General features: G+C 42.1%; 2 protein-coding genes across 5 annotated transcripts in view; one reads left to right on the forward strand and one right to left on the reverse strand.

The window, feature by feature from the left end:
- Positions 1-5,163, forward strand: part of RNF175 (ring finger protein 175) — a 65,759-nt gene extending 60,596 nt beyond the window's left edge. Inside the window, exon 8 of the mRNA XM_088792570.1 lies at positions 4,982-5,163. Within this exon, the coding sequence (XP_088648696.1) occupies positions 4,982-5,098 (117 nt within the window). The 3' untranslated portion in view covers positions 5,099-5,163. The remainder of the gene's footprint in view (positions 1-4,981) is intronic.
- Positions 2,011-25,199, reverse strand: part of TMEM131L (transmembrane 131 like) — a 145,638-nt gene continuing 122,449 nt past the window's right edge. For all 4 annotated transcript variants that reach the window (XM_019722360.3, XM_019722355.3, XM_074338418.2 and 1 more), the window contains 10 exons: positions 23,088-23,236; positions 14,264-14,388; positions 11,036-11,202; positions 9,764-9,946; positions 8,543-8,621; positions 7,584-7,666; positions 5,170-5,290; positions 4,024-4,115; positions 2,955-3,094; positions 2,011-2,334 (listed from right to left, as the gene is read on the reverse strand). In XM_019722360.3, the coding sequence (XP_019577919.3) occupies positions 2,059-2,334; positions 2,955-3,094; positions 4,024-4,115; positions 5,170-5,290; positions 7,584-7,666; positions 8,543-8,621; positions 9,764-9,946; positions 11,036-11,202; positions 14,264-14,388; positions 23,088-23,236 (1,415 nt within the window). In that variant the 3' untranslated portion in view covers positions 2,011-2,058. The remainder of the gene's footprint in view (positions 2,335-2,954; positions 3,095-4,023; positions 4,116-5,169; positions 5,291-7,583; positions 7,667-8,542; positions 8,622-9,763; positions 9,947-11,035; positions 11,203-14,263; positions 14,389-23,087; positions 23,237-25,199) is intronic.

The following is a 25,199-nucleotide window of genomic DNA, read 5'->3' on the forward strand; positions in this document are numbered from 1 at the left end:
TAGGGTTAAAGATAATATTCCTGTTAAGGTGAATATTTTCACTTTCTTTTCCATGTAGTGGAAAAACTTATTTTGGTTTCTCACATATTCCTGATGAGGAATTAAGGTATCAATCAACGCAGGAAAGTAAATTACATCAACAATCATACTGAGCAGAACACACATCTGTCTCATACACGCTGCAGTGGGAAAGATTTTAATTTGATACTAAAAATCTTTTTCATCAACCTAATATTTTTTTTTGTAAAATATACATAACACAAAACTTACCATTTTAACTATTTTTACGTGTACAATTTAGTGCATAAAGTACATTCACATTGTTGTGCAACCATCGCCACCATCCATCTCCAGAACTTTTTCAAATCTTCTCAAACAAAAACTGTACCCATTAAACAATAACTCAGTCCCCATTTCCTCCTCCCCCCAACCCCTAGTAACCACCATTCTACTTTCTATCTCTATGAATTTGACTACACTAGGTACCTCGTATAAGTGGAATCCTATGGTATTTGTCCTTTGGCTTATTTCACTTAGCATGTTTTCATGGTACATCCATGTTGTGGCATGTCTAATTCCCTTCCTCTTTGAGGCTGAATAATATCCCACTGTATGTATGTACCATGTTTCCTTTACCTATGCATTCATCAATGGACACAGGTTGCTCCCACCTTTTGGCTACTGTGAAGAATGCTGCCATGAACATGGCATGTGAACATTTGTTCACGTCTCTGCTTTCAATTCTTTTGGGTATATGCCTAGAACCTACATTATTTTTCACTAGCATTCAGTATTGGGGGGTTGGGGCCTGTTTCACCCAAATCAGGATTCTAACTGGGTGACCTGAGAAGTTTCTAGTAGCCCTACATGCTTGGAGGTGCTCCTGGCAGAAGGGCAGTCGCAGATTTACGGGACGTGTGCCCTCCTTGTCCCTGCCTCCACACACCCATGGCAAAGAGAAATCAACTCAAAGCAAGCAAATCCAGCATTCCACTTATAAAAACTTACCTATGGAATTTCCAGTAAATAGAAAACAAACTGAAAAAAATAAGACATTTTTATTCAAAGTTAGAAATGTTTTCAGTTTACAATGCCACTCGATAATCCCACCATTATATGGAGCGCTGAAATCACTGACAGGCAGATATAAACCAGCAACGTGGTTTGGCAACATAGGGGGCAAACGTGCATCAGCTACCTAACCCCGCTAAGTGCTGGCATTTGGAGCAAAGCTGCTCGTTCAGAGTGAAACCAAACACTTACCAGAATGTCCTGGCTGCTGTCCCCAGTGACTGGCCTGATGGAGAGAAGGGTACATCCTTGCTGTAAGTGAACAGGCAGAGTGCTAGGCTCTCTGCTTCACCTCAGCAGCCAAGACCACCAGGACCAGCAGGGGCTGCCTTCCACCCTGAGCAGGGTCCATCCAGGCAAGTGACTGCCGTGTTTCCCCAAAAATAAGACCTAACCGGAAAATAAGCCTAGCAGATTTTTCAGGGTGACATCCCTTGAACATAAGTCCTAATGTGTCTTTTGGAGCACAACTTAATATAAGACCTGGTTTTATTTTCAGGGAAACAGTAGTTGCTCAGCTAGGCTTTCTCAGCCAGCAGCTCTCCATCCTTGCTGCACGTTACAATCAATGGAGAACTTAGAAAAAAAGATCCTAATTGCCTGAGCCACTGGTCCGTGAAATCGGAATCTCTGGGAATGTTACCCGACCAACTTCACTTATTGCAAGCTCCCCAGGAGTGCTAATGCCTAGGGAGGTGAGAACCACAGCATTTCTTTCTCAACTCTTACCTTCTTAGAAGTCTCCCTTGTTCTAAGCATTTGGCATGTCTGACATGCTTCTTGATTTGGGAAGTTATGACATATGGATGCTTACCACAGATTTGTGAAGGGTTAAAAAAAAAATGGAGTACCCAGATTTCATAAAAAATGTTTATTTCCATATAAAAGTGCCAAAATAGCCACCAATATCATAATTCAAGAACCAGTTTACGCTAGTCATCAAAACACAAGGCTCTTTATTCACATTGTTTAAAAATCAAATTATTCTCACACATTCCCACAGTAACTCGAGTCTCTCGACAGTGGGAAATTTGCATTCCTATTGGCTGTGGTAGTCCATATGTCCAGGTTCATATAGGCACGAAACGGGTTAAACCCTGGGTAGTATTCCTTGCACATGACCGCCTGGTTTTCCATGTGAGTCGAATGTTCCCTGGTGGGGTTGATGGGGCAGCAATTTTCATACACATCACTTTGAGGGGCCCAGATGGAACCAAAAAGTCCAGACATTGGAGATAAGCTTCGGGTGCTGGTGAGGTAGGGCTGAAGTGTAAATGAGAAAGTGAAGAAAAAAAAAAAAAAAGAAACATTAAAAAAAAAAAAAACAGAAACGAAACCTTAGAAAGACAATGTCAAGGTTGAATATATACCAGTGGATACCACAATGGTATCCATCTAAGTACTTGCAAGTTATTAAACCCAAGGAAAGACCCCACAGGTCTCTGTCCTTCTCCCTGTACAAAGAAGTGGCACATGGGTGTGAAAGGGGGAAGGCACTGGCTTTTAAGCAGAGGGGAGTATTCACAGCCAGGAAGGCTTCAGGACCAGACCACTGATTGACCTTCTTGCGACTTTCATTCCATCTCTTCTCACAAATGAAAAGGTCAGCAGGGCCACATAAAACACAGCTGTGTCACAGAGGGCTTCCTGGCCCACACTCCTTGGTGTAGTTTGGAACTGGCTCGAATGTCAATGTCGGCAAGCCCCTACCTGTCTGATTAGGCGTTAGGTTCCTTCACAGGGTGCCGAGCTTGGGCTTCTGCGATCGATAGGACACCAGCCAGGCTTTGGCTGATCCGAACCCAACGATACAACGAAGTGATACCAAGACGGAAAGCAGCCGGAGCTGCCCCAGGGCCACAGTGCAGGACAGCAGCACTCACCTGCGAGCTGATGAGATCAGCATGTCCCCAGGCAGTCGGCATGTTGGGTGGGGTGTTCCAGGTAGACTGCGAGGTGTGATCAATAAAATCTGTTTGAATTTCAGCAGGACAGGGGAAGCCAGTGGGGTAATTCATGTTTTCTACAAATGGGAGACATCAACATAAGTAAACATGTTTATGGTGAGAACTGAATTCTCACTCTCAGCAAAAAACAAACAAACAAAAAAACACCAAAATTTTAAGGCCTTACTATATTAACAATCTAAACACATACATAAAATACTTATTCTGTGTGGGCCAGGAGGGCTGTTTCACTGTCACTCTCAAGGTTAAAACTGTCGGTCAGATACATCACCTGGGAAGCCCTCAGTGAGGAAGGTCATCTTCTGGGTTTGATGTTCTGTATTTGATCATTTGATGGGAATCTAATATACAGAATACACTATAATACTACTCTACATTTGAATAGTGGCAAGATTCTTACCAGTCCTTAAAATTTTCTTCTATTACCTCTCAGGTAGCCAACCTCAGCCATCTGCATATATGCCATATGCACTGATAAAAGCAATACGTAACCAAGCACTTCTTAGCTCAGAAGATAATAAACTCGACTCATAAGCACAGGATGAAAGTTACCACAGCACCCCCTTGTGGTTAGCATGGAGCAATACATGTATCAAAATCCACATTATATCCAATATACCACTTATCCCTTTCCTCAAAAAGGTGACTCTAGTATGAGAAATCATGATCATACTGCAATGTACAATAAAAACATTTTCCAGTTTATCAAGGAAATCTTGTATCTCTTACTGTTTATCATTACAGAAAATAATTTAAGAACACAGTATGGTGATGGATGTTAACTAGACTTACTGGGGTGACCATTTCACAATACACACCAATATTGAATCATTACATTGTACACCTGAAACTAATATGTTATATATCAATTAGAGCTAATGTTTTTAAAAGGTACGTTTTTCTACAGTTAGTGCCTTAGGTCTATACACTTCCTGCTTTGACTTTCTGAGAAGAAAGGCCCTGGGATTGTTCAAATAGATTTTACCTTCTGGAAAGGCATTGTAATCGTTCAATTCCAATGGACAGTACATATTGGGGAACTGGCCTTCGCAAGTTGCATTCCAATCAATGAAACTGCTACAAAATAAACAAGAGGGCTCGTTTCAGAAACAGGATATCAACAGATCAAGTAAAGCAGGAAGAAACCAATTTTATTGCCCAGAATCCTAATCACTGCTAACTCCTCAATTTTGGAAATAAAAGAGATGCTTTCTCAGGTCACAGAATCAAAGACTTACTAACTACAAGCTCATCATCAATGACACACCATGGCAGGATGGAGAGCTCGGACGAGGAGCACACTTCCTTCATCATCAGCTTGTTACGTTTAACCAGAGACAGAATCCGAGGCCCGGCTTTAGCAACACTGGGGAAGAACAGCTGGACAACCTGGAAATGTCTTAGCTCACAGCTAAGGGGCTGAAACACGTTCTGCTATTAAGATGTCCACCCGTCACTCACAGCAAGGCCGGCATTCCCCTCAGGTCAATCACTACTATAAAGACTATGATTCCTCCTATTTTGATCTGTAGTACAAACTGGATTCTCATAGAAATAAGAAAGGAAATACTGCTGTAATAAGCTGAACTCCACCCTCCCATCCCCCCAAAAAAACTTCAAGTGGGTTCTGTGATTAAACACAGATATTAACATTTTCTCAAGTTTGCGTAATTCAATGACATATTAATATCCAACAGCAAATTTGAGACTGCCATTGTATAACTATTTCTCAACACTCAAATCCTTTGACCTTTTAAAAATTCAAATGTGTTCAAGATTAATACCATGAAAAAAATGGAAATCTTTGCTCTGTTAGGGAGTAGGAAAGACGAGCGATTATTTTTTTCAATTTTTCTTCTAATATGTTAATAGCGCATCTTTTCAATTTGAAAAAGGAAAGTAATGACATGGTCATCAACTATATTATTTCTATTTTCCTTCAGGTTTCTCTCAGTGTCTGGTTTGCTATTTTCAACGACATCACAACGCAGTTCCAAAAGGCAGACGGCAACACCCAGCTGAGGCATCTGGGGAAGGAAGCCTGGGCCTCGATTCTCTAACAGATGGAACTCAAATGCCCACTTCAAGCCCTCAGGCTCAGAAGGCAGCAGTCAGCGAGGAGACGCTATACCTATTATGAACCGGGGCCGGTCCTGGCATCACGCTGGGCACAGTACTCTCCAGAGTGCAGTTGAAGCCGCTCGTCACACACACGGGCTGTGCGGGCCACAGGTCTCCTGGTGGGTAAAGACCTAAGGACGAAGAGTGAGGGCTCAGTCTGCCTTCTTCCCCCTCAGCCCACCTCCCTGCTGGGCCCAGCTCCACTTCTCTTTCCTATAGAAAACAGCCCCCATGTCACCCACACAACGCTTCCCGTCCCCTTTCAGAAGTTTTTCAGAATATAAAGTGGTAAGATATACTCTTGTACTTGTAATGACTCAACAAGTATTTGCGGGCCTACTTTCTGCAAGGCCTTGGTATAGACACCAGGGACACAGCCGTGAACAGGTTGATAGACAAGGGAGCAGAGACAGACAACGGACAAAGTAAAAAGTAGAGCATGGCTGATGGTCTCAGTGCCATGATGACACAGTGATTTTAAATAGAGCAGTCAAAGACCTCACGGAGGGAATATGATCCATCCCAGGAGTGAATGAGGTGAGAAGTGGGCCAAGGAAGTATGGGGCAGACATTGTCCATGCACTGGGAACAGCACTAACTGCAAAATCGCTGAAGTGGGAGTGTGGCTGGTGGGTTCAGAACAGCAAGGATCCCGGGGTGGCCAGCAAGGAGGGGGTGAGAGGAGAGCCGTGGGGGATGAGACCAGAGGTGACTGGGAGCCAGACAGAGAAGACCCTGGCGGACCCCACTGAGGTCATGAGCATTTACTCTGATCAGATGGGAAGCCGCTGGAAGGTTCTGAGCAGTCACTGCTGTGAGAAAAAGTCTCCACGGGCTTCTCGCATTTCTATACATCTTGCAAACAGAGGCCCTGAATGCCTTTGTTCCAGACTATCTTTGCCAGGGTGTTTGCTAAGCAAAAGCCTTGCAACATACGGTGTCGCCCTCTGGAGCAATCGGATACTATCCTTACTGCCTATTATAAAAGATACGGACAGGTTCCCTAAGCTCAAGATTCCTTCCCAAAAAGCAACACACACTGTATGTAAACATCTGGGCCTGGTGGAGTCCCTCCAGTGACACTTGGAACTCAGGGGAATTAATATGCAAACACGATGATGCTCATGCAACTGCCCTTGCTCCAGCCCTGTGTCAGCTTTCCGGGGGTGGGGGGTGGTGAATGGCTGCTATCCTCCTAGGGAAACTTAATTCCCCTCTCTGCTACCTAAAGCAAAGCTGCTGGATCAATGGGGCCCCCGATTCACTGAGGTTTCCCTACATGTCGGAGCTTGGTGCATTGGTGGTGGGGGTAACCGTATGGTGTACGCTGGGCCACGTGTCCCCCTCAGCACCTGCTATGCAACACCAAGAATAAACGTGGCCACTCTGTTCAAGGGACAGACCCAAAGCGGTTCTCGTAGCTTAAGCCAATTTTCCCCTACTCTGCTGTTTTCAGACTCTTAGGCTATTGCCAATGGCCTACATGTTTGGTCTGTCACTTGGAAAGCTACACACAGGCAGACTAAAGACCCTTTGGGGCTGTGAAATGTGGCGACGAATCTTGGCTTCTGATTAAACCTTCTGAACCACTCAGGTAGAGGCCTCAGGTGAAGGCTCATTGTCTGACAGGGCCGAATGGAGTTAAGCTGCGCCACCCCGACCACCAGCACGGCTGCCTGGGTCTGTCATCGCACTGGACATGGCAGAGCTTCCAGGGTCACACTCTGGGCATAAAGGGAAGGACCCCATATAGCATATTTGCATGCTGATTAGAGGAGGGATGGGGAAACGTGCTCAGCAGTATGCTTGCAAAGGAGGCTGCAGTGGCAATTCAACAGGCTGTAACAGGAGGGAGCAGAAAATGGCACGAGAGCGGCAGTGGGTAGATGGGCGCCTTCTGAAGGCCTCAATTGCTTCTCTCTTTCCAAGTGAAACAGGAACCCAGATCAGCTAAGAGAGGGAGGCAGATGGTACTGGAAGCGTGGGCATGGAGGAGAGTGGGCTTCTAAGACAAGGGAAGGGAAGGGAGGAGGAGAGGGCAGGAAAATCAGCAGGAATCTAAGATGTGGGAACCTCACCCTTGGTATGTTCTCCAACCGGACCTCACCACTGCCTTCTCAAACTGGGAAAGGTGGGTTAAACGCAGTGGTCGCCCCCTCTAAAGGGGCCTTGCTCTGTGTCAGGGCCATAGGAAGGAGCTCAGGGTCGATGTTGAAGGGGCAGCTGAAGTCAGAGGCCCCTAATGATACCACTGAGAGGCAGGTGTCTTCCCACTGCACAACAGCCCAGTGTCATGGCTTGGAGAAGAGGGCCCTGGGGCAATGGCCCTGCCCCACCCAACCTGTCTTCTCAAACGCTCACGCACACAATGCCACACAGAACCAACACCTGGCTGGTGTCTGGAGCAAGAAGAATGCGCCTTACCTTTATCTTCTTCAACGACTGCAGGCCCAGCAGGAAGGCTGGGACAGGGAACCTCTGCGTATTGTGGGAGATTGTTCACGTCTCTGTGGGAAAAGCAAGAAAATGAAGGTCGGATTGGGTTTTTACAGGAATTCTTCCCCCAAGAAACATACGGATACTAGAGACATAACAGTACACAGCCAGAAAAGGGTTGAGGAATATTAAATTCCCAAGATCCAGTTAAGTCTTCTTTTAATAAACAGCAAAACAATTTTAACGTTGGTCACTAAGGGCAGCTACAGTTTCTTATCTGCCTGCCACCAGCTACTCCCTAGTCTCCTGTCTACCCCTAATGAAAACCATTCGTACAGAGCTTTCCTTGTCCCCTAGCTGAGGTTTGGGTTTTTTTCCTTCACACACTCACCAATTCAGTTTTAATGGCATCTCCCTGTCTTCTCACCATGTGTCAGCACCTAAGAAACGTGGTTACGTTTCTCACTCTGAAACCCTCTCCTTCCTGTGTACCTTCTGTTCTCTCACTCACTAAAAGGTGCTTGTTTATTTTGTCTGCTGCTGCAGCAGCCATCATACAGTGTGAATGCAAACATGTAGTATCTACGAGGTTCTTGCAAAATTCCCTATAAATCATCATCGCTCAGTTTTATTTCAAGTCACGCAAAGGCTAGATGATGCCCATCCTTCTAATAACTACAGCTTCTTCTTCCTACTTTCAGGATGGGAGATGCTCTAACGTGGCGACATCACGGAAACGACCAGCGATGCCACAGCCACTCCCATATGAACCATGTTCACTCGGGAGGCTTCTGTTTCCCGAATTATTAGTAAAATCAGATTTTACTTTCTCACATCCTTAAAAAGTTTTCATGTCAACCTGCAGAACCAAGTACCAAGAAGAAACGTGCTGACAGGAAGAGCAGTGCATAAAACAGACTGTAAAAGCTGGAAAGTTAAAAACTTACATGGGATTGCAGATGTTATGACAAAGATTCAAGGAGATGGGAGTTTCCAAAGGAAAGTCATTTTGTGAAACACTGTCTCCTGAATAAAAACAAAAAATTATCAGAAGGTTTTACAAGCATAGTTCAGCTACATCATGTATTATAATACAGATGGTTAATGTCATTAACTCCTAATGAGCAATTTATTTTTCACTTTAAAATGATATTCATACGTTTAGGAATTTAATTTTTATAAGGCCTTTTATAATTTATCTTTTCACTGAAGACTCAATGATGCAACATTTAAATTTATGAATGTTGGCTTAATAACGTTTTAATTACAGAGAAAAAGCTGAAGCCATTAGTATTATGTAACTTTTTAATAGGGGTTTTCTGAGGAAATAAATTTTGCTATACAAATAGACTCCTCCAGTTTATAAAAGTTAACATATGTTCATTGTAGAAAATCTGTAAAAATAAACAAAAGTTTGAAGAAGAAAAACCTAAGTCACCTGCAATTATATTACCGTTATCAACATTTAGGGCTATTTCCTTACAATCTCTTTTATGTGTACATGTATATATAAAATTGGGGTCATATTTCATATGAACTTTGCCTTTTTCGTCTTTTATACCATTAATTATATTGGGGACATTTTCCTGACATTACATAGCCCTCAAATTTTTATCATCCTTTTGTTTTCCCCCCAAACAAAAGTGGTACTTCTATTTTTCGTTAATGTTAAGTACCAAATTTTTGAAAATATTGCATTAGCATCATTAGGCAAATTTTGTCTTCAGTAGTGGATGGAGCTGAGCTAGGCTGTGAAAACCAAGCTTCCTCTGGCCAAGAAAACCAATCAGCCCCATTATTGTCAAAACCTTCATTTATGTTCCTATGTTCTCAATGTGGGTGATACTGTACCCCAAAGAAGCAGGACTGGTTTGTTTCTTGGGGGCTGGAAAAAATCTTACCTTTAAATGCACAGCACACAGTAATAAACAGATTACAGTGAATCTCAGTGGTATTAAAATTTTACGGAGGTCATTAGGAAAACAGTGACTAGTAAGGCTCCTGCGAAAGGAAGCCGATAATGAAAAAAAAAAAAAGACTGAGAAACATGAAATCACATGTGGGCACTTTGTCCAGGTTTCTAGGGCTACCGGTGCCCTGGTCTCAGACAAGACCCTGGCTGGTAGGAGAGGCCATTCCGGAGTGCCTGGGCTTACGCTCAGACTCACCAGCAGGCAGGAAGTGCGGGGCGCCCACCACCGGCTTCTTGTCTCCGTCGGAGCTGCTGGTGCTGCTCCAGCTGCCCCAGCTGCCCCGGCTGGCACGCACGCTTCCGGAGGAGCTGCCACAGTCCGAGCTGGAGTCTGAGCAGGACTTCTCCACACTCTTCCCAGGCTTCTGGAAGTAACCCTCTACAGGAAGGAAGAGAGAAGAGCTGAACCCACACACGGATGTCCTGTTTCACTTAAACAATTTTCAACTTGATGCCCTTTCCAATCCAAGGAGACGGGCGAAATTATGAAGAAGGCAAGGTTCAACGTCAGGGTCTGCTGCTGCTACCTCTGCTCATTTAATGAGAAGAAAGACGTTAACTGAAACTAATGATGGGTCTTTACGATTCCGTGGGCAATAGGCTATGTCTCCTCTGCCTATGCGGTGGGCAATTACACTTACCTGGGGCTCAGTCAATACCAACGCTAACGTTGATCTAAAAATGGTTCTGGGAATAACATACTTCTATCAAAAAACCGAGGCTACTCTATTATACTGGAGAGGTGTAGGTAATTTCCTCCTCTCTTTTATTAAGATATCCGCTATGAGCTTCAAAGTATTATTTATGTGTGGGTGGGAAGAACCTCCAATAAGACCAAAAAGATACACACGTGTCAAGGGAATGAACCAAAGACAAAGACAGAAACCCATGACCTCTGCCAGGCTGTGTGCACTGATGTGGACATATGCCTGGGAACGTGGGTGTTGGTTTGGAGGACTACACCTCCCCTTCCTCCGTATCCCACATGTACTGCTAACTTCAGTGGCTCGTTAGCCTCTGCTATGCTCTGCCCTGCCCTGGACCTAGCACTGGGTGCCCTCTACCTTCCACTCCTAGGGATGTGCCAGGTCTACCTGCATGGGACAGTGGCGGGGCCCTGCAGGAGCCACTTGGCTCAGGTGTGTGAGAACAGCCACTATTGGTACCTGGCTGTTCCTTAGAACAAGCCACACCCATTCCTTCAGCAATCTGCATGAGGACAGTTGAGAATGGCCAGGTTTAGGGACGGTGGGAAGGAGGAGGGGGCAGTACTAGAGGCCTGCCCAGACCCAAGAGTCTTAGCTTTCTAATCTCCTCCTGACAGCTTTCCACTCGGCCTTTCGTAAGTAAGTTAGCTGCCTGTAATGTGATAACATCATCAAGACACCATTTCTCTCACACTGGATACTTCCTCGAGGAAACAGGAGTTCCACCAGAAACACCACCTGTAGCTCATCCGGTTACATACCTGCCTCTCTCTGTGCAGCAGGTAAGCTTCTCCCAATGCCAGCATCTGTTTTACACATTTCCCCAGAGGTTTCCTGTACACACCAGTTTCTTACATCGATGTCCCCACTGAGCTCAGACCTTTCAAATTCACTGCACCCAAGTTTTAATTCACTCTGTTCAGAAGACCTGGAAGAACCATAAAAAAAGAAAACAATCACCTCTGCGTGTTATCGTGCATCATACATACGTGCTGCTTCCCAGGAGACTTTTTCGAGGTGAAAACGTGCCTCTGGGACACCCTGAGACCTGTTCTCTTTGGGTCTGGTGGGAGAAGATGATGCATAAAGGAGGAATATCCAAAAGAAAAAGACTGTGCTGTTTAGAAACAGAATTAATTTGCCGCTCACTGAATCTATTTTCACCTTTTACAATGAGAAGAATAAAACTCCATGAGGTTAAATGAGTCACTCAGGGTCAGTTGGTAAGGCAACAGGTCCAGGACCTGAGCTCAGGATTTCTGGCTCGTGTTCTTGGTTATAGTGGAAAATATGATCCTCCACAGATGCACCTGCTCCTTGGTGTCTGAGGGGAGGTCCTGAGCGTTTGCATCAAGCTTTCCTCGTTCCTTCCTCACTCATTCATTTAGCTGAGTGACTACCACGTGCCGCGTATTGTTCGGAAAGGGCGGTGTCTACAAAGAATCGAGTCCTTCTCCCGAGGAGCTCATGGTCCAATACTACTCTCTCTCTCACTAGACTTGAACACCTTGAGGGAAGAACTGTCACACAATTTTATAAATATTGACAGAGAAATGTGGAGCGAATGCTGTGCCACACCCCGATTATTTCACACGGGCCACTTTCAGTCCTTGTGTTAGGTTAGCAAGATGGTAGTAAGGAGATCATATGTAAAGAGCACTGACTCTGGGTGATGAGCACACAATGTGATATACAGATGACGTATTACAGAATTGTACACCTGAAACCTGTGTAACTTTACTAACCACTGTCACCCCAATAAATTTTTTTTAAAAAATCAAATATGTGAGATGTAGCACATGACACCACTGGTTTCTGACAGCTCAAGGGACAGAGTATACAGATAGGAGCGCGAGCTAAGGAAACAGACAGTCCAACAGCTACCTACTTCTTAAGCATCATGTTCTCAAAACATCCTCATTAGCTAAATGCTCCTTGAAAATTATATTTTAAGAACTTTTCTTTTAGCATGTCAGAAATCTGCTTTTAATATATATGTACCATGACATTTAATTGCTGAAATTCCATTCTAATTTTATATCTTTCTATACGTTCATACCATGTTTCCCCGAAAATAAGACCTACCCGGACAATCAGCTCTAATGTGTCTTTTGGAGCAAAAATTAATATGAGACTATAACATAAGACCTGGTGTAATATAATATAATACAATACAATACAACACAACACAACATAACACTGGGTCTTATGTTAATTTTTGCTCCAAAAGATGCATTAGAGTTGATTGTCCAGCTAGGTCTTATTTTCGGGGAAACAGGGTATCAGGAAAATATACAACTTTAGAGTGACCTCATAAGTCAATCAAATTTTTATGGAAATCCACATGAAAGAATACAAGATATAACTTTCCTTTCTAGAGGATGCTGCATTGCAACTTTCAAATAATTCAGCCTAAATAATTTCAACTAGAATAAGGATAATTACCAATCAACAATCAGTATTCAGTATTAACAACAAACTAACAACGAGTCTATTTCTTTATTCATAGTTGCATTTCGCTGATGGCTCTATGAGCTGTGGACTGAATTGAAGCTTGATGACCCCTTGGCGTTGGCTGACCCTTCTCCACAGGGTACACAGAGAACTGCCGGGGAGCGTGTTACAGTGCTGAATCAGAGTTCGAGCCCCAGATCACAACCTCCCTGGGACCTAGGGACAGACACTGTAAATAGTACCATTCGTGCTTCCCATCGGAGGGCCTGGTCACAATGCAGGTTGCTCAGAGTTCCCTTCTAACAAGTGGACACACAGCAAGGTAGAACCCTTTCCCCTGAAAATCTGGAGCCACTAGAGAAGAACTGGACAGTATTTAAATATCTAGCGGACCTCACAGGAAAGAGAAATCTCCAGATGGAGAACTCAAAAAAGAAAAAGCCAGCGTGGTGAGGATGGAGGATGACTTGGGCGAAACAGGCTTTAATGCCTAGGGCTTGGGCTTTACCACGCGGACAGCAGCATACAGGAGCCAGGGAGCTGGGACTAAGTCTCCTAAACTGGGTCCCTCTGGAAGGGGGCACTGTCAGTGCAAGGGACCTTTGGAAAGCTCCATCAATGACCCAGGGAGGAAAAAGCAGGGATGAGCGTCTCTGCTGGAAACTGTCAGCTCACGTGTGCGTTGGTGTTGCAAGTCTAACCTAAGAAATCACAATTCAGACAAATCCCACCACTGAACTTAGAATCAGAATGTACATACTACTGACCTGGTGGAAAAAAAACTCAAGCTGTGAAATTTACATAAAATTAGATTTAGATAGTTCTGGAAACTCGCGAATACAGGACTCCCACATACACACTTTCCAGATCCTTCATTTTACTAACAAGAGACTAAGCGTCTTGAGGAAGCAAGGTTGTCAAAGGTTGTGATATTGCAGGGCCCCAGTTTAGAAGACTGGTCCCAATTCTGGCTCTGCCCCGACCCACTCTGGGGCTTTAAGCAAACCACGTAACGCCTTGGCACCTCACTACCTGCCGCCGCAAGAACCTCACTTTTGCAGGACTGAACCGAGGCTTCCATGAGTGATGACTACTCTCTTTCATTTTTAGGACCCCACATGGGTCAAGGTCAAGCTAGGAACAGGGTACCTGCCTGTACCCTGTGGTTTTCTGTATTACCTGCTCTACAAATGCTCGCGCATTCCATAGGCAGAACTCAGGTCCTGGCATAGAGGATGTCTTATGCTTTTTCTCTAAAACCTCCCATAGCTCTTAGCATTTTATAAAGTAAAACTCTGAAAAAATCGATCCACTTAAAGGTATTTTTAACAAATGAAAACATACCCAGAAAAAAAAAATGATTAATATATTAATTTAAAATATATTAACATGCTTTTATCTCAAAATACAAACATCTACAGTTTCATATTATCTGTATCTAACATAACAAAAGTAAGGTTAAAAGGTAATAGCTAAACGTAAACTCAGAGTAAAAAACAGATCAAAATTTTAAAGGGATTGTAATAATAACACACCTCAAAACCTGAGCAGCACCCCTTTTCTTGTTTTTTCTACACGTTCGATTTTTGCTCCAATTTAAATTTGGTAAATTTCCTTCTTTTTTCTCCTGAAGCTTCTTCTTCCTATAAGAATCTTCTTGCTAAAGAGAAAAAAGAAAACTTTTAGTTCAGGTTTAAGCTGACTAAATATTCATTTAAAAAACCTCCCTATGATTTTTTTCAAAAGGGTTTTGCATAGGAAAATTTGGCCAAGTTAATCTGGAAAAGTAAGGGGGTTTATGATTTCTTAAATAAACTTTTGAAGACCAACTCTATGTGAGTTTAGAACGTTCCAACACTGGTGAAAACTGAGACATACAGTTCTCAATCTCTAGTTTGTTTTCATTTCCCTTCTTTCTCTACCTCCCTTAACCTCCGCAGAAAGAAAAAAAAAAAATTGTTGCCTATAAAATTCCCAAGGGGTGAAAAAGGAAAAACATCTGTTAGCAATTTATGGTCAGTTTGCTGTTACCTTCAGCAGCGATAAATCCTCCAACCTTCACCTGTTAATTTGCTGTGTGCAATTCACATGAATTACTACTAAAGAAAAACCATGTAAAAACTCTACTTAGGAGTAATTTGTGTGTTTACACTTTTATTTGTTTATAGATGAACTTTAGGAGAACAGCCAAATCTCCCCAGAATGCTCCAAACTAGTTTAAGCTATTTAAATATATAAGGCAAGAATATGCTTGATGTTTTTTAAATGTGGCTCTGAAAACTTAAGTTAGCATGGTACATATATGTATGTATCTACAAATAATATATATGTATGTACATATATCAATTAAAGATTAGGCATGGTCCATTAACTGGACCAAGGGGAGGGAGATTTCCCTGTTCTTCAAAATTTTAAAGCAGCTTTTGTCTTTAAAGTCTTCTAATATTTACTCTTTCACATCTTTCTGCCAGGCTGCCTCTTTAAAGCAGAAGCACAGTGAGCAAGGGGAGGTGGTGGCAGCTCGTACACTGGGACCCTCAGGGCTTTAACAGCATCAGGTTTTTTCCGGAGGAAAATGCCTGCTCTAGGGATCTCACAGAAGCAAACCCCCTAGCTCAGCGTCCCCTTCCTTTTGACCCTTAGGATTCTCATTTCATAAAGGGCAAAGATTGGCTCCTTTTTCCTTTTTTCATAAGGTTGGTCCAGAAATCAAGAGTAGGAATCCATGAAGTTCTAGCATACACTTGAGTAAAACATACATGACTTGAAAGAAGAAAAATAAAAGCATTTCAGATGCCTGCCTGTTACATGTCTGGGGTGTGGAAAGTCTTATGTACCTATCAAAGCAGTACGCTTACTACAATAGGCAAACGCTAGAAATAAAATAAAATTGTAACTGTGCACGTGGTGGAATTATGCGATTTTCGCTTTCTTCTCTACACTCCTTTATTTTTTCCCCAATAAGTATGCATTAATTTTTTTCTGATACTGAAGGTATTTTAAAAACATGACAAGTTAAACACATAAAGCTCTAGTCTATAGGACCTTAGGCTAATTGCTTAAGTTTCCTGCTAAACAGACGCACACATTAAAGACATGATCCAAAGCTAAACATCAGCCAGATACCATATTTATTCATGTATTGTTCCCTGTGTATTTCTAACTTTGGAGGGTGGGGGAATGTTCTCTTCTCCCCTGCTGTACCCTGTCCACTTAAGGACCAAGAAAGGCTTTTGAACACAAGTACTTGAACTTTTCTGCCCCTTCAGGGTCACACACAAATAAAGGATCAGCAACAAGTGTACTCAAGAAAGAGTGGGGAGCTAGCTGGTCACTGGTCGCTCTGACACCTGGCTGCCTTTCTCAAATCAATCTGGTTAGAAGTGTCATCATGTGTAAACAAGGATACGTATTTTAGGATTATGGAGAGGTGGGCTTGGTGGTCAGAAGCATCATCACCTCCGAATACTCGGAAGAGGGAATATTGGGAGAGTGCTGGACATGCTGGACCGAGACACAATGTCCACGAGCAAACACAGGAGGGGACACAGAAAGCATGGACAGGAGAGCGAAAAGACAGACGACATGTTGAGGAAGACAAAACTAATGCGTGGCCTTTTTCTTTGGCCGTGTGTGTGTGTGTGTGTGTGTGTGTGTGTGTGTGTGTGAGAGAGAGAGAGAGAGAGAGAAAGAAACAATGGGCAGTGAGGATGAGGGAGAACCAGGATTGAGAGAGAGAGAGAGAGAGAGAGAGAGAGAAAGAAACAATGGGCAGTGAGGATGAGGGAGAACCAGGATTGCAAAGGAGGCAGCAGATAGAACCGAGAAGAGAAAGCAAACAGGAGAACCGAAGCAACAGACTTGTCAAGAAAGGAGAGGAAGAATAAAGGGACAACTTGATTCTGTGCTTTCTGGTAGACAGGGTGTCACATACAGGGAACTGAAGAGGCCATGTACAGCGGCAATTAAGGTAACAGTCCTGGACACCAAACTTCCTGCTTTGAATCTCACTCGTGCTTAGCCACTGTGTAATCTTGGGCAAGTTACTGAGCCTGTCTTTGCCTCAGTTTCCTGAGTCTTCCTCAAAAGGCTGTTGTGAGGATGAAATTATCTGACACATAGTAAGCAGTTCATATAAGGCTTAGCTATTACCATCTTTATTATTGAATTACTTGAATTAGCTAAGTTCTAGGACCTCTCTGACAGAATGTATAATTTAACTGATTGTTGGGTAGGGAAATAAGATTGCCTAAGCTGTAATAAAAGCAAAGAAATCATAGAAGAGACATCACAGATTGACTGCACAAAGGCATTCTGACAGCTACTGTACCTGAGTAAGTAAAAGTAACGGCAAATAAACATGAAAGAGAAAAGGCAACTATGAAAAAAAATGTAACCCACTATTCGATAAACAAAGAGTTAATACCTTTACATATGTTCTTATAGGAAAGAAGAAAAAAGCATTAACATTCAATAGCAAAGTGAGGAAAGGACACAAAATGAAAATTCACAAAAGAAATAGAAAAGGCCAAAAAAATAAATAAATAATGAGTTCAACCTAAATATTCAATAATGAAGTATATTTTTAAGCAACATAAATTTAGACCAGCTTGTATCTCATCTTTCCATTTTGGTTTTAAAAAACTCAAATGTGTTTATCCTGTAAGTTTACACCTGCAAACCCTAGGAAAGGGCTGGCAGGCAAGGTACTGTAGGCAGTGCCTGCCTCTGAGCAGTGGAAGTGAAACCAGGTTAGACATTTGCTTCATACTTTATAAAGAATAATGTAATACAAAAATTGTTCAGTGGTAGTATTTTGGATGGATGATTTTGATTTTTTACTTGTTTTTTTAGAATTTTACCAAAAAAATGCAATGGAGGAAAATGCTCCCTTTTCCCTAGTAAGAGATGCAAATTGAAATGAAAAATAGAACACTGTCGTTCACCTATCACATGGACCGAGATTTGGCCAAAAAATGGTGCTGCTGAGACCAGAGTAAAACCAGTGTTCTCATATACCATGCACGTGAATATAAATCGCTACCACCTTCCTGGAAAACAGCCTGGCTGCACACGTGAGGATCCTTACACAGTTAATACTCTTTAATTCTTTTTCTAGAAATCTAGAACAAGGATATATCAGGTATATTGGCAAGACTTGAGAACAAAATAGTTCATCATAGTATTATTTATGAAAAAAAGAGTTGCAAACAACTCTAATATCCAACTGCAGGGGAATGGTTTAGATTATGGCATAGTTAAATGATGGAATGTCATGCAACCACGGAAAACAAAGTTCCCCATTCATTTCTAACATCAGGAAATTTAGAATTACAACATTATAACCAAGTTAGATATGCACAGTGATAATGATCTTGAGTTTTTAAAAATCTGCATAGAAAAGCAGAATACAGATAAATGTGAAAAGTGGTTCATGTTGAATAGATCTTTTCTGCACTTCCTTATGCTTCTATAATAATTATGAATTCCTTTTCTAAGGACAAAAAGAATCTGCTTAAAAGAAAATAAACAGCCAAGGCTAGGATCAAAACTTAGTTTGTGGCTCCCAAATCTGGGCTTCAACCTTCTTTGCCAATAAATCTAGAGGAATGTTCCCCATATACTGTACAGATTTATGTAATTTTCTAAGCTGCAAAATTAGGCCCTAAGAATGTACTAGGAAAACAAACATTGAGCAATGCACTTGGGGATGTGTTTACTGAGAATGATTTTTTTCCCAACGAACAATGAAAGAAATGGAAAGTACACACACGCAGGGGTTTTAAAGGAGAGTTCTTCTACAAAACTGGGAGTGAGTCTCACAGCCAGCGAAGGAATGACAGGTGACAGCCCCACAGGCTGCAGCAGAAAACCCATGTTGGCTGACTATCGGACAGCCTGGTATCACAAAGCACAGTCTGAGTCCCCCCAGTCCCTACACCCTGACTGGAACTAGCTGCCACCATTAGGGCCAGGTGCCTGCACAGGCTCACAGACCAGAAACGGAAGGAGGAACATATGCAACGACTGGGACCCAATTCAAGACATGTCTGAGCTCCAGGGAGAGAGAGAAAAACCACGATCAAAGATAAAGAACTTGAATAAATTAAGAAAACTGCCCTATCTAAGGGCATCCGTAGAGGGCTAGCTAGTCTGGCACAGGAGCTGAGGGCTGAGTTTGAGATGGGAGATTGGTGCCCACACAGGCGGCAGATGGGTGCCAGCAGCGGCACCACATGGCACCATGTGGCCTGAGGGGACTTGGAGGGACAAGTTCCCACCTCTCCTCCCAGCACACAAGACTGTGAGGCTGCCACGTCAGCACATCTCAGTAGTGGTTTGTACTTCCTTGCAGGGCAAGCCCTAAGTCTCCTAACTCCATCCATCCCACCTATCCCCAATCCAAGGGCTCTGTTTCTGCTCCTGCAAGCACACCTGTCTTCATCATCTGGCCTAGCTTTCTGTGCATCTGCTAACTGCATCCTCAAGCTCTCTGCAGCTTCAACGCCGGCCACGGTGCAGACCGAGGCCCTGGGTCTTCTTTCTGTACACACCACAGAGAACTCAGGCACACCCTTCAATTCTACCCTCCACGGGGACAACTCCCAAATCACAAGCCTTACTGGCCATGGAAGCTTTGGTCCCCTGTCTCCCTCTGTTTACTATACTTTCTCACATCCAAGCCCAGGCATCTCTTCTGTCAGTAATGCTCATAGTCATACCTGTCATTTCCTTGGTACTTAGTACTCGTCAGTACTTAGTGCTTCTGTTCTGACCACTGATCATACTAATTTATTTAATCCTCACAATCCTATGAAGTAGGTACAGTATTTTGGATTAATAAGAGATTATTGTTATATTGTTTTTCAGACGAGGAAACGGGGATGTTAAATAACTTGCCCAATGTTACTGAGCAAATAAGAGCTGGATTCAAACCCAGAAGTCTGGCTGCAAAGCCCACGCTCTTAATCCCTATGCAGCACTGCTCTGACAGACATAAAAATGATTGACAGACATCAATCATTTTTCTAGTCTCCCAATCTTACAAACCTTGGCGTTAGTTTGATGTAAGAGAAGATGGCTCCTCTCCTGTATGCAATTAGGTTCTAAGAAAACCGGTTGTGTTTTCCTTCTAAACTGTCTCTTATCTCCTCTTCCTATCCTTTCCCGCTGCTTCTGCCCAAACAGAGGTCTTGACTACATCACACCCTTACAGAGTAACAGCCTCCATGTGAGAAGAGAGGTGGTATCTCTTTCTGCCCTCTCCAACCCAGCCTCCAAAATACTCAGATCGATCCTCCAAAAACACATTATTCATACATTAATTCAAGCATTTACTAAACTACTACACTGGTTCTTTAAAACAGGCATTCTGCCAGTGTCTGTGAAACTGAATTGAAAAACAACCTATAGATTGTTTTCATTTGTTATCCACCCTCCATCCACCGCCCAGTTCAGAAACCTTCAATCATGCACTACAATTTGCAGCAGGGCCCCCAAACTGACCACCCGCAGGCCAAATCCTCTCAAAAGACTTTTGGTTTGGACAAACATGCTTGCAAAACTTTGATTCTGAAATTCCTTAGCAAGCAAGCATTCCCCAGGTCTCTACAGGTATCAGCACTTCCTACCGCTTATGTTCACCTACTTCATTTTGTGTTTCCAACTGAGATCTAGGGAATAAACTCCAAACTTATAATCATGCAAGGGCCTTCACCATCTGGTAGGGCTGTCTCTTTCCTCCCAACACTTCTCATTACTGATCAAGCTTCTTCTCAATCAGATGATTCCCTCACGCTCCCAATTATGCCATGAGGCTTAGAGGCGTCGCGTGACCACTTTCCCTCCTCAACGTGTCCGACTCTGCATAAGTTTCCACCTCCTCTACGGGCTTTTCACAGCCACTGCAGCCGAAACTGACTTTCCAATTTCTGAAATCCCTTCTATTATGTATTAGGTTGGTGCAAAAGTAATTGCGTTTTAAAAGGTTCAAAATTGCAAAAACCACAATTACTTTTACACCAACCTAGTATTAATTTTGGTGTCCGACCACACAGAAATATCTTGTCTTTGTCAACGGACTGCAAATTCCTAGTTGGGAATGTCTGTGATAAACCTATTTTGTATCACTTTCATTATTTAAATGAAAAATTCATGTTTGTTATAAAGTGTTAAGCAAAAACACAGGAGTATAAAGAAGGAAAAAAGAAAACATCCAAAATCCCACCACTTAGAAATAGCCAGGGTCTCCCATTGATTATTGGCAAACCTTATTTTTCACTCTCTCTCTCCGAAAACAGCAGGACAGACAATGGGAAAAATTTACAACACTGGAACCATGTGTTATTTTTAAATAAAAATGTAAACCTCAACTGTATTTGAATTTTACATAAGAAAGTGAAGTAGAACCAAAGGAACTGCCAACTTTCAAGTAATTGTTTCTTCTTCACATGATATATTAATTCCTTAAGGATCTCTCTAAGGTTAAGAAAAGGTGTGTGAAAGTTAGTTTCATTAAGTTTTCACGCTTTTAAACCGCATGTTTCAGTGTTATACAGTCTTGGCTCGCTACCAAGATCGATCAAAACTTACTTTCACCTACCTTTCTATCCCACCTAATGTTTTGCAAGTTATATTACTATTTTTACTTTGTTAATGTTTTAATATTTGCAATCTCTTCTGCAAATTGTAATTGCCAACTGTTTAATCTTAGTTCTGGATATAAAATGGATAGAAACCTCAACTACAGACCTTTGACGTGGCTTCCTCAAACCTGGGTCTTTATGTTTTACTTCCATCGTGGTTGGCTAAATTTCATTAACTTGATTTTTCAAGAAAGGCTTATGAGTTCATATATGGTGAAGGAGGTATGCTTATAGCCCTGTACTTGAGTGTTAACTTGGGGGGACATAATATTTCTGTTCACATTTTTATCCTCTCAATGATACTGCTCCACTGTTTTTTGACATTAGATGCTCCTAGAAAGTCTGAAGCTAGCCTAAGTTTGTGTTTCTTGCTTTTCCTGCCTTTGCACAATTCTTTATGCTCTAAAATCAATAATGTAACCAGGATATACTTATGTCCATTATTATGTATCAGTTTTCCCAGGAGCACGCAGTGTCCCCTTTTGATCTAGAAATCTATTTCTTCCCTCATACCACGAAAATTTTCTCCTGCGGCATTTCCACCTACTTTTCTGATCCGTTTGTTGGGCCATTTACTTAGATAATCATTATTCTTATGTTGTACTGTTTTTGTTTTTCTTTGTCTCCATATCTATCATCTTTTCTCTAAATGTTTCAATCCCTTAAAGTTTTTCCCTCACATTCACTCTGATTATATTAGGTTGGTGCAAAAGTAATTGCGGTTTAAAAGGTCAAAAGTAATTGCAAAAACCACAACTACTTTTGTACCAACCTAATATCAAAGCCTTCCCTTGAGGTCAATAATTCAATTTTCAGCCACTACACATGTAGTATATTGTCTTATGTACTTAGCTTTATAATACCCCTTTTAACCTCATCCTACTGCATTAATTTGCCTTTAAAAGCCCTCATTTGATTGAATTCAGTCTGTAGTGTGAAGTACTCTCAGAGTTTCTTTCAGGTCACTGGATGTTTTCTAGAGTGGGATCTTTAGCTGTCTTCTATGTTCTACTCCTGTCATTTTTACTACAGTATATTTGCATAATTGAAACGTTATTTTTTTCACTGCACTTGTGCTAATACATAGATAGCTCTGTTTTGATGTGAAGTACGTAAATTCTCCTAAATACCTTTCCCACCTTCATCTGGACCTGTCTGTTTTCCTGGGTTCTGCTTTCTAAACACTTTTCAGCGGCCTATCCTGGTAGGAAGGGAAAGAGCTAGCTGGAGGCAGTGTGCGAGCTTTGCTTTCCCTTCTTGGACTCTGTTGTACTAGGGTCCACGCACCTGAGCTAGAAAGGCATTCCTCTCCTGTGGATTTTGGCTTCGGCTTCTAACTGAGCAAGATTATGGCCTAAAAATGGATGTTGGGTAACTAACAACTGGAGAGAAGGGATATGTGATCTGGTTCTACTCCACCATCTTCACCCAGGAGTTAACTGATTTGCTTAAGAACAGCATCTCTTGAGAGTAAAAGTGATCTGAGGTCACACTAAAAATTATTTTATCGTCTCCTATATAATTAGGAAATAAAACTTTCTAAACACATCAAACTCACCAATTATCAATGTGGATCCAAATGCATCATAATTATCCTCTTTCAAAAGTATGAAATACACATGCACAGTTATTACACAGGTATTTTCATTCCAAGCCCCCCCCCCCAAAATAGGTTTTGTTCTTTCTAACAGGCAAGAAAAAAAGGAGTACAGACCTCAACAGAAGTTATGTTCTGTTTCTCAGAACATATGTCTTCTTTAGATGCTCTGTGAATCTTCTTTTCTGAAGAAGACTTTGTGTCAACCTTTTTCAAAGTTTCGTAATTGTCTACTTCATTCTTGACAGGCACTTGCTGGTTATTCCCTTGAACAAATAAAAATGGTTCAATGTCTAGCTAATAATTTCCATTCCTGTTCCCCATAGTTAAGTCTCTTTCCTACATCAAACAATCGCATTTGATTTAATGAAATTTAGACTTAATGATTAGTTTTGACATCCACAATGCTCTAGAAATTTATTTTGTTTACAGGTGAAAACTTACTTATATTAAGAGTTCTACAAACAGTCTTTAAAAGAAGTCAAGAAAAAATTGTGGGGGGAGGGGCACATCATTATTCATGGTGGCAATATTCATAAAAGTCAAGAAGGTAGAAACAACCCAAATGTCAATGGACAGATGACTTGAAAAACAAAATGTAGGAAACATACAATGGAATACTCAGCCTTAAAAAGAAGTTATTCCTTGCACAACAATGTGAATATACTTAACACTACGGAACTGTATACACAAAAATGGTTAAGGTGGGGAAAAACACGCAAATCTGATACATGGCACAACATGGACAAACCTTAAAGACATAATGCTGTGATAAGCCAGACACAAAAAGGCAAATATATTATATGATTCTACTTGTTCAAGGGACCTAAAACTTCACAGAGATAAAAAGTAGAATGGTGGTTACCAGGGGCTGGGAGAGGACGTATGGGCGTATTTATTTTTTGGGATGATAAAAAAAGTTCTGCAAACGGATGATGTTGACAACTGTACAACAATATGAATGTTCTTAATGCCACTGAGCTTGATCATTTAAAACGGTAAATTTTACGCTATGTACAATTTATTACCTTTTTAAAAAAAAGTTAGAGCAGAGAAGAGAGAGGGGTAAAGACTCGGGTTCTGGTTATGACTCAGCCCCTCAACTAATTTTATGATCCAAGTCAGTCTCTTAAGCTGCCCAAGCTTCAGTTTCCTTGCTTATAAAACAAAACTACCACCTTCTCTGCCTCCCCTGCCTGTTATAAAGATGAAACCAGAACAGATATAAACGTAAAGGGCCACCATCAGAAGACACATGAATGGCTCCAAGGCAGGCCCTTCTCATACAGTGAATGCCCACTTGCCCCCGGGAGCAGTGCCTGCACGCTGAAAAGCGAGCCCGAGACGTCAATCCCATGGCAAAGGCTGGTGTGAGTAGGAACCTCCTCTGGAAACACGATTTTTTCCATGTTTCCTTCAAGCGATTTTCTTTACAAGTGTATTTCTTCTTCTATGGCTTACGTCAGTCACGTCAAATCAACTTGAATCCCACAATAACTGGCCTCAGTGTCCTAATATGAAACAAAGTCTCTCAACCACCTCCCCCTTTTTTCTTTATCTGAGATTCCCTGACCACCTCTGCAAGCTGAGGAAGATTCAGAAGACCAGAGTGCAACGATTTCACAGCCAAGCCGGCTGCAGGCTCTGGGGAGAGGACGGCCTGACCACAGTGGCCTGGTTTTGCTGTGGGACCTGGGGACAGGGAGGTCTCTCACCCACAAAATGAAAGGAGCAGTCAAATCCCTTCTGATTCTGAAATGCTGAAGCTACAAATTAAACTCACTCGAAGCAAGGTACACACATTTTTAAAATAACACGCATACAGTCAGCATACTTTTATTTTGTTAACAGAAAACTTTATAAATATTACCTAACTATAAAAATGCTCGGGAAGCATACGTTCCTCTACGACAACGCAAACTGGGTGTTAAGACACCCGCAGAGGAAAATGATGTATCCGGCGCTATGAAGGAGTAAAAGAAATAGCCCAGAGCAAGGGTCTGGAACTGACAAAGAAGCCATAAATAAAGACATCACTTTGGATTCTGGAAGCCCTGAGTATGAAACAGAATACAGATATTCTCCTCAAAAAACATTCCGTTACTTTCCTAGAGCCTTAATTCATGACAAAATGAATTTCCTTAAGTTGTCAGCAGGCCACAAATAGCACCAAAAGTAAGTTTCTTAGGAAGGATCAAAATTTAACATCCAACAGTAACCTATGTCCCC

Source organism: Rhinolophus sinicus, chromosome 15 (genome assembly GCF_057876585.1).
Source record: "Rhinolophus sinicus isolate RSI-liver-muscle chromosome 15, RSI-T2T, whole genome shotgun sequence".
Taxonomy (NCBI): Eukaryota; Metazoa; Chordata; class Mammalia; order Chiroptera; family Rhinolophidae; genus Rhinolophus; species Rhinolophus sinicus.